The sequence below is a fragment of the Gracilinanus agilis genome, chromosome 2, assembly GCF_016433145.1.
Source record: "Gracilinanus agilis isolate LMUSP501 chromosome 2, AgileGrace, whole genome shotgun sequence".
Lineage (NCBI taxonomy): Eukaryota > Metazoa > Chordata > Mammalia > Didelphimorphia > Didelphidae > Gracilinanus > Gracilinanus agilis.
In genome coordinates, this window is record NC_058131.1 from 183010941 (window position 1) to 183020688 (window position 9748).

The 9748-nt window shown below is 41.3% G+C and overlaps 1 protein-coding gene across 2 annotated transcripts in view; it reads left to right on the forward strand.

The window, feature by feature from the left end:
- Nucleotides 1–8059, forward strand: part of BLK (BLK proto-oncogene, Src family tyrosine kinase) — a 32653-nt gene extending 24594 nt beyond the window's left edge. For both annotated transcript variants that reach the window (XM_044660909.1, XM_044660910.1), the window contains 2 exons: nucleotides 3884–4015; nucleotides 7857–8059. In XM_044660909.1, coding sequence (XP_044516844.1) covers nucleotides 3884–4015; nucleotides 7857–8059 — 335 coding nt within the window. The remainder of the gene's footprint in view (nucleotides 1–3883; nucleotides 4016–7856) is intronic.
- The last annotated feature ends 1689 nt before the right edge of the window (nucleotides 8060–9748 follow it).

The window sequence follows — 9748 nt, forward strand, 5'->3', positions numbered from 1 at the left end:
CTCCTCTCCTCTCCTCTCCTCTCCTCTCCTCTCCTCTCCTCTCCTCTCCTCTCCTCTTTTCTCTTTTCTACCTCTACATGCTGTCCTAGAATTGTCACTAAGTATTGTCCCAAGGCAGAAGATCCATCAGGACTAGGCAACATGACTTGCCCAGAGTCACATAAGCTAGGAAGTGTCTGAGGTCAGATCTGAAACCAGAACCTCCTGTCTGTAGACCTGGACTCTCTCTCCAATGAGCCCCCTAGCTGCCTTGGTCCTGGACTTTTAAGGAATATCACTTTTCCCTCAGATATGCTGTCCCTAGCAAGTCAACCATCCAGGTTTCAAACCAACCACGTTGTGTATATCTGTCTCCATTCCCAAATTCTTTAGAGCTCTTTAGCAATTTTAGCTCTAAATTACATGTGGGCCATGCATATCCATGAAAGAAAATATATATAATCAGCAAAACAAAGCAATGCAATAATAACAGCAGTAATAACAGATCATATATAGACAACAGCTTATATTATATGCCAATAGAACCAAAATTACAGTAAAGTTATGTGTAGCTAACAAGCAAATGTATCTCTGGCACACAAATATACAGTAATTACCAAGGGCAACAACGAGCATATGTAATTACACAGGAGGCACATCTTACATTAGTTCTGTCATTTGGCTCGATTTGTAAGCACTTCTCCAGATCCCCCTCTAACGTAATAGGTTAGTCTGCTCATAAGTAGAACCTGCTGACCTCTCTCCCACTATATTGAAATAGCTGGCAGTATAGCTTGATCATAGGGATCTTCAGAACTATGATCTTCTATCCTATATGAGGCCAGGGGATGGGGTGTCCCAGCTGTAGGGCTACCTACCGCATTGTGTAGAACCTCTTTTTACCCCAGGTTTTAGACTTTTTAAAGTTCTAGGCAGGAATGGCAGTAGTTCTAGTTCTAGGTCTCTCCCTTCCTTATACTGGTAATTCCGTAACAGTACACTGTCTTCCTCACTTGAGCGGTTTCTGGCTTAGACAATCTTTGCACAAATGCTAGCCGGTCTCTTTTGCTAAGATTCTGAGGAGACAACTATTCATCAGGAAATCTAACTAAGTGCTTAATAAACAAGAGGTTTTGATGAATTGTTTCCCACAAGTCTCTGGGGATATTCTATAAGGGAGTAGGTACCACAACTAAATCATATGTAACCTTCCCCCCTGCCAAAGCATTTTATTTAAGGACATTTTGTGCCAAGAATTCTAATAGACTGTTCATCTTTTGCTTGTGTTTTTCATTTTTATATATACATACATGCTTATATTTTTTGAGAGTCACGAATTTAGTTTAGACAAGTTTTTGGTGAAAGATGATCAGACTGTGAGATGAGCCCCTCCCCATCTTTATGTCCACCCATTTAAAAAGTCACAGCTGGCAAAACTGATTGCCACATGGAATATGGCATCAATCTGCTAACTTATAGTTCATGAAGATCAATATTTTTTTAGCTAAAGTCTTCCTTGTTTGAGTTCTAGACAAATAATTTAGGCATCATATTATTATTTGTTTCTGTCAGTACTTTCCTAAACTGAAGTTGTGGCTAGGGAGTAAACTTCTTTTAGTTTTTCTCTTGGTCAAGAGATGTCTTGGTTATCAATGTCCACGATCTCTTGATCCTCAGAGACTCCAAAACACTCAATCGGTAGGAGTAGTCCTTGACTGAACATCAACAGATATGGTATAAAGCCTGTGGGGTCATTCCTGGTCCTTTCTTGATTCCTATGTCCAAAAATGATCATGTAAAATTTTCATGATCACAGAAAGATTTTGTCTTAGTAGCACTAACAGTTTCCCACTACCAGATGTGAGTTCAATGACAATTGTATATAGTACTTCACTGTGCAACTCCAATTTCCAATATTGCCTTTGCAAGGCTGGAAACTGAGTGCTCTAAAGAAAAAAAGAAAATGAGCATGTATTGAGTGCTTCCTATCAGCCAGGCACCAATATGTTAAGTGCTTTACAAATATTATTTCATTGAAATACTATCTCCTTATTTCATCTTAGTTGTTCCTCATGACAACTCTAGGGGTTATTATCACCATTTTAAAAATGTGGAAACTGAGGCAAACAGTGGATTTACCCAGGGTCACACATCCAGGAAGTCTGTGTAACTGGTTTTAAACTCAGGTTTTACTGAGTCTAGGTCCTGCATTCTATCTATGGTGCCACCCAGTTCTAGTATCACTGGCTTGTATCACTTTTCACAGCCACTTATAAGCCATCTTCTTTCCATTTCTTTCATCTCACTCTTTTCTTAACTCTGTATTCTGACTTCTAACCTCTTCATTCAACTGAAGCTGCTCTTTCCAAAGTTACCAAAGGTTTCTTAATCAACCAAAACTAATTATATTTTCTCCATCCACATCCTTCTTTGAAACTTCTGGCATTGTCTTCTCCTTGATATTCTCTTCTTTCTTAGGTTTTCATATACTCTTCTCTCATAGTTCTCCTCTTACTTATCTGACCACCCTTCAGTCTTCTTTACCAGCTCTTCTTTCAGTTCATTCCTATTAAAAAAGGATGTCTCTGAAGTCTGTCTTTGAACCTCTTCTCTTCCCCTTCTAGGCTTCAAATTCAATTATCTCTATGCTGATGATGCCCAAATCTACTTAACTGGCCTTCATCTTTTTCCTAATCCCCACTCACATCTCCAGCTGCCTATTGGAATTGCATAGATATTTCAAACTTTCACAGTCCAGGACACCACATTCTTCCAGGCATCCTGCCTCACAACCTAGGTATCAACCTTGACTCCTTACCCTCTCACAGTCTCCCCATGCCCCACATCCAATTGGTTCCAAATTTGTCCTTTATACCTTTGTGGTCCTAGACTATTTCAATAATCTGCTGGTTGGTCTCTTCTCATCTCTCTCTACACCAGACCTTTTTCCACTCAAGTTATCAAATTAATCATCTCAAAGTTCGGGTCTGACCAAGTCATCCTTCCCTCTTCACCTCCAGGATCAGACTTAAAATCCTTTATATGGCATTCAAAGCCCTTCACAACTTAGGCTCCTCTGGCTTTTTAAATCCTTTTACACATTTCTCTCCTCTGCATCCTTTGAGATCTAGTGACATTGACCTCTTTGCTTTTCCTTGATCATGATCCTCTATCTCCTTGCTCCAGGCATTTTCACTAATTGTCCTCTCTATTGCCTGGAATTGTACCTCTAGCCTCCTTTGAGTCTCAGCCAAAAATCCTACTTTTTATAAGAGAGTATTGCCCTATTGACCCTAAATGCTAATGTCTTTCCTCTGTTGATCATCTCCAATTTATCAGATAGACAGACATATAGCTCAATCTTATTTGTGTGTATTAGTTTATATGTTATTTCCTCTATTAAATTATGAGCTTCTTAAAAGCTTGGTTTTTTTTGTTTGTTTTGTTTTGCTTGTTTTGTTGCCTTTTTTTGTATACCTAGTGCTTAGCACATTGCCTGGCATATAGCAGGCACTTAATAAGTTCCTGTTGACTGACTGGCAGTCATCTCCAGATAGCTGAAGCAAAGAAGGTTGGTTCAACTTAGGAAACTGGCTCTGGAGTCAGAGGAGTTATATTCAGTCCTTTCCTCTACTTGCTTACTATCTTAGGACTACCTTGGACACTTAACCTCCCGGGCCCCAGTTTCCTCATTTTTAAGATGAGAAGGTTGGACTTACTGATCTCTAAGGTCCATTCCAGCTCTAAAACTCTAATTCTATAACCCTCTGTTCAGTGCCCCCGGCTACTGAGCACTGTCAAGAATGTGAGCTGCTCTTCTGGAAGAAGAGAGAAAAGAATAGACAGGTTGAAACTGTTCAATATTTTGCTTCATGGGGCTTGTATGTACTTTTTTCTCTCACAGGTGCCAAGTTCCCCATCAAGTGGACAGCCCCAGAAGCCATTAATTTTGGTGTGTTCTCCATCAAATCTGATGTTTGGTCCTTTGGAATTCTCCTGATGGAAATTGTCACCTATGGGCGGATTCCTTACCCAGGTACTATAGCCAAGTCTTACAGCTCAGTCCAATAGCACAGGATGGCACAGGTTCCCATGCCTCCTGGCTAGAGTTTCACTCTCTAGAAAGTTCAGATAGCTAGCAATATCTTCCTTTCTTAATCTAACCAGATAAATATTTTGAAGGAGAAATCCAACTGTATCTTAATTGAAAAATCTCTAATTTGGCCAACGTGGTCAGATTAGGGTCAGGATTAGAAATATGATAAAGACCAACTGAATCTCCTTTGTCATTTGATGAAGGTCCAAGGCAGGATAAGGACGATCTCATCCTTAGCAAGACAGAAAACCCTTTACAACCTTTTACCCTACACACACAGTGATTCCAAACTCCATTTCTCATCCCCCAATCTGATTCCTTACTCCTAGACCTCCTTCTCCAAAGTCCCAATCAGATGGTAACTATGCCTGCCATTGGTGCCTTTTGTAATGCCTATTCCACTGACAACAAATTTACTTTTGTTTTAAATCTTTCCCTTTCCCACTCCTTCCATCTTCTGGCTTCTGGCCCACCCTCTCTGGTCCTGAAAACATTAAGGAAGTGTCCAGGAATTCTATAGGCAACAGCTAGCAGCATTTTAATTGAGTAGATTAGAACTTAAAGGAGGAGAGGTTACTGAGTGAGATGGAGAGGAAGAACCTGGAAGTGGCCATGGGCATTCCAACTCCCCTACTTCAACTGGTAAACCAAAGAGAATGAGGGAAGGTATATCCAGTACAGCTTTATCATCTTTGTGTCCTCCCTAACTCCTGCTCTCAATCAAATGCTCTAACCATTAAGTTTTTCATCCTTCTTCTTATGACCTGTTCTTCACTCTACCTCAGCCACAAATATGATCATACCTTGATCTTGCCATCACCCACAAATGCAGTACCTTCATGCTCATGAATTCTGATCCTAATTTATTGGCTTTCTCTCGAGTCTCTGGTCCTCTCATCATATCACTGATTTTTCCCTATCAACCCTCAGTCTTGGACCATTCCTGCCATCCATTGCCTTCACCCCCACACACGATACTGAACAAAGAAAGTCATGTAGCCATTCTGACTGAGTCCAATACTAATTTATCATGTCCAATCTCAAATAGACCATTCATTGCCATTAGGCAATCCTACACTTTCCTTATCCTCACTCATCACAGCAGGTTTTCCAAACCTTTTTGTCTCTTTTCAAACATCTCATGGGTTCTCTTCCCTACATATTCCCAGCTAAAAACCTTGCCTCATATTTTTATAGAAAGAAATGAAGCCATTTGCCCAAATTTTCCTCTTCTCCCCTTTTCCTCCTCTCACATCTCTCAGATGCTGACTGTACCATCTACTCCTTCACCCTGGCTCAATCAGAGGCAGCCCTACTCCTTGCCATGGCAAATCTCTCTATCTGAACAAGCAATCCCATTCTATTTCTACTCCTCTAGGGGATTGCTTTCCCTGTCATGCCAGCTCTCACTTATCTTTGATGTCTTCTTGACTACAGGCTCCTTTCCTCACTGCTTATACACATGTCAGTGTCACCTTTATCCTCAAAAAAGTCTCATTTAATCCTTCTCTCCCCACCATCATTCTACTTTTCTTCTGCCCTTTATGGCTAAATCTATGATAGGTGGCGCCACTTCTCTAACTCTCTTCTTAACCTCCTACAATCTGTCTTTTGACCCCATCATTCCCTCTCTAGTTTCCAATGAACTCTTAATTGACAAAAATGGCCCTTTCCCCACTCCCATTCTTGACTACTCTGCAGTCCACCCCCTTCTGTTTGGTATTCTCTTCTCTTTAGGTTTTTGGGTCACTATTTTCCCCTGATTCTTCTGCTATATATCTGACCATTCCTTTCATGGAGTCTCCTCCAGTTTGTGTCCACTAACAACAGAGCTATTCTGAGAGCCTCTTTTCTTCTCCCTCTAAACTACTTCACCTGGTCATCTCATCAGCTACCTTAGATTTTTTTTAACCTTACCTTTCACCTAAGGCAGAAGAGCAATAAAGGCTAGGAAATGGGGGTTAAATGACTTGCCCAGAGTCACACAGCTAGGAAATGTCTTAAGGTCAGATTTGAACCCAGGACCAGGATCTTTGGGCCTGGCTCTCTATCTACTGAGCCACCCTGCTGCCCCCTCTCCTAGATTAAATTATGTTCTCTGTGCTGATGATTCTCGAGTCTACCTATCTATCAACAACCTCTCTGCAGTCCCCCAGTCTCTCATCTCCAACAGAACATCTAATAGACATCTTAAATTCAACATGTCTAAAACCAAACTCACTACTTCCCCCCTCTAACATTTCTCTCTTTCCTAACTTCCTATTACTACCGAGGAGGTACCACCCACCCAGACCCTCAGACCCCGGAACGAGGTATCATTCTCAATTCTTTACTATGTCATTCCCTTCCCCCCATATCTAATCTGTTGCTAAGGCCACTCAACTTCACCTTTCTAACATTTCTCAAATATGCCCCCATCTCTCCTCTGATTCTGTCCAAGGCTTGACCACCGCATGCCAAGACTATTGAAATAACATGCTGATAGCAAGCAGCTGGGTAGCTCAGTGGATTGGGAGCCAGACCTAGAGACCAGGGTCCTGGGTTCAAATCTAGCCTCAGACACTTCCTTGCTTTGTGACCCTGGGCAAGTCACTTAACCCCCATTGCTTATCTTTTACTGCTCTTCTGCCTTGGAACCAGTATACAATATTGATACAATCTGCAGTTTGTCTTTTAGCCACTAGATGGCAATTTGTCATCACCCTCAAAACCCTTTAGCTCTGAACCACATTTTAAGGCTTTTGCCTGGAACTTGATGGGAGAGTAGATTCCAGCAATGAAGAGTTAATTTAGAGACAGTTAGGTGGCTCAGTGGATAGAGTACCAGACCGGAAGATGAGAGGACCTGGGTTCAAACCTGGCCTCAGTCACTTTGTAGATGTGTGACCCTGGGCAAGTCACTTAACCTCCATTGCCTAGCCCTTACTGCTCTTCTACCTTGGAATCAATACACAATGTTGATTCTAAGACAGAAGTTGAGGGTTTACAAAAAAAGAAGTTAATTCAAATCTTGTTCAGAAGAATCAGATGAATCAGATGAAAGGAATAGCAAAAGACAAAAGGAGCAGATTTAGTTGTTTTTGTTTGTCTGTTTATTCTTGGTGCTCCTAGTTCCAATACAGAAATGCAGACCTGAATTTAACTCCTAACTCCACCTTTTGCTACCTATGTGATCATGGAGAAATCATTTGACTTCTTTAGACTCGCTTCCTTCATTTGGGAATTGAGGGGCTTGGACTAGATGCACCCTGAAGTCCTTTCCATTCTAGATTTAGGATTGCGATGAACCCTTTGATTGCTGGTTTTAAACAGAGGGGACCACCTGATCCTAGTGCCCCATCCTAGCGAAGAAATTTGTCACCTTCTTCAGGATGCTTTTCAGTGTCTTAGTAGTATTCTTTGACACTGTCCTAAATTCAACAAGTTAGATATGGGAAAAGATCTGGAAGAAAACAAGATACAATTCTTGCCTTCTAAAGGCCAACAATTTTTGGGGGGGATATGAGAAACATCTGAAATAAGTAGTGAACAGCATAAGAGAGTTAAGTGTAGAATTGCATGATAGAAAAAGAAGGGAGCAGAGAGCAAAGAACACTGGATTAGAAATCAAAGATCTAGGTTCTAGTTCCTGATCTAAGTCTGCTGTGATCCTGACTTAGAAGTTGTATGACTTTCAGCAAGTCACTTCAATTCTTTGAGGCTGCCAGATTCAATAAACTCATTTGGGCTTTTCTCTCTTTCCACAACTTCTCTGCCACCACCCTGAATCCTGTCCACAAAGGCATGACCAACCCAGAGGTCATTCGGAGTCTAGAACGAGGCTATCGAATGCCTTGCCCTGAAATGTGCCCAGCTGAGCTCTACAGCATCATCAGCAAGTGTTGGCGCAACCGGCCAGAGGAACGGCCCACCTTTGAATACTTACAGTCTGTACTAGAGGACTTCTACACAGCCACAGAGCAACAGTATGAACTGCAGCCCTAGAAGATGGTGCTGCCTCTCCCTCAATTCTAGCCTTTTAGCAAAGCTGAAGAGGTTCCTCCTTTGAGTCCCAAGCACTTCTTTTGTTTTTCAGTCATTTTTCATGTCTGCTCTTTATGACCCCATTTGGTGTTTCCTTAGCAGAGATCCTGGAGTGGTTTGCTATTTCCTTCTCCAGTTCATTATTACAGATGAGGAAACTGAGGTAAGCAGAGTTAAGTGGCCTGCCCAGGGTCACTCAGCTAGTAAGTGTCTGAGGATAGGCTTAAATTCAGAAAGATGAGTCTTTCTGACTCTAGATCCAGCACTCTATCCATTGCATCCCCTAAAGCCTACATAATTCCTATCCTCTTGACCAACAAGATAGAGGGACTGGGATAAAACGTATTTATAGAGAAAAAAGTGTTCCTCAGATAAATAATTTTGCCCAACAGGGTAGTAGGTAAGTAAAAGGAGATGGCACTCTAAATGGTAGTTACTGAGCCTGAATCAAGGTCTCATTATTAGAAAGTCATCGTTGAAGAGTTACCAATCCCAGGCCTTGGGCATCTGATAATTCCGGAACTGAAAGGCAGAATTAGCTGTCTCTATTGTCTTTGAAAGAACCCAGGCAGAATGGAGATTCTCTTGGTTTTCAGATGAGGATCCCATAGTCTGGCTTGACTTTGAGCTGGAGAACTTTCGAATGTCTTATCCAACTCTTCCTACGTGTAATATGATCTTTTGGGTAGGAAATATAATTTATGTTACCTTTTTATAGTCTGTAATACCTGAGAAAAGAAAAGATTTGAATCTTGTGGATTGGATTGTTTTCCATAATTGGAAACCCAAAAGCATCATGGCACTGTGGTGGAAGGACCAATGACAAAGAGGCATTCAAGAGATCCCGATCTCTTGCCCTTTATTACTTAGGGCATTGGAGGGAAGTCATTTTCCTTTTCTGTTTCTTTTACTGAAAAAGGAAGTAGTCAGACTCAATGTCTTATGCTTCTTCGGTCCCCTGTGGATTATTTCTCAAATTCCTTGAGATAAGGGACCATCCTTTATCTTTTTATCTAGACCAGCAACTTACACTGAATATATAGGATATATTTAATTATTTGTACTTAGCAAAGTGCCTGACAAATAGCAAGCACTTTATTAATGCTTATTGATTGAATGCTGGATGAATAAATGAATGGATACTCCGTTTGAGTTTGCTTCCATTTAGCATCATTCACATCTTTCACATTATTTTCAGCAGCTCAAAGAGAACACCAGAGGGCAGTCTCGCCTCAAGAATCTTTAGTGGAGACTCCTTTCATGTTTATGATCTGAATCATGAATAGATCTCTGAGGCAACAGATACAAAATGTCAGAGCTGGAAGGGACTTTGGAGATTATCTAGTCTAGACGTTCTTAGCTCTGTGTGTGTGTGTGTGTGTGTGTGTGTGTGTGTGTGTGTGTGTAACCCCTATAGACTCTGATGTGTATGTGTGACCCCTACAGACTCTGATGTGTGTGTGTAACCCCTAGACTCTGATGTGTGTATAACCCCTACAGGCTCTGATGTGTGTGTATAACCCCTACAGACTCTGATGTGTGTGTGTGTGTGTGTGTGTGTGTGTATAACCCCTACAGACTCTGATGTGTGTGTGTAACCCCTACAGATTCTGATGTGTGTGTGTGTGTGTGTGTGTGTGTGTGTGTGTG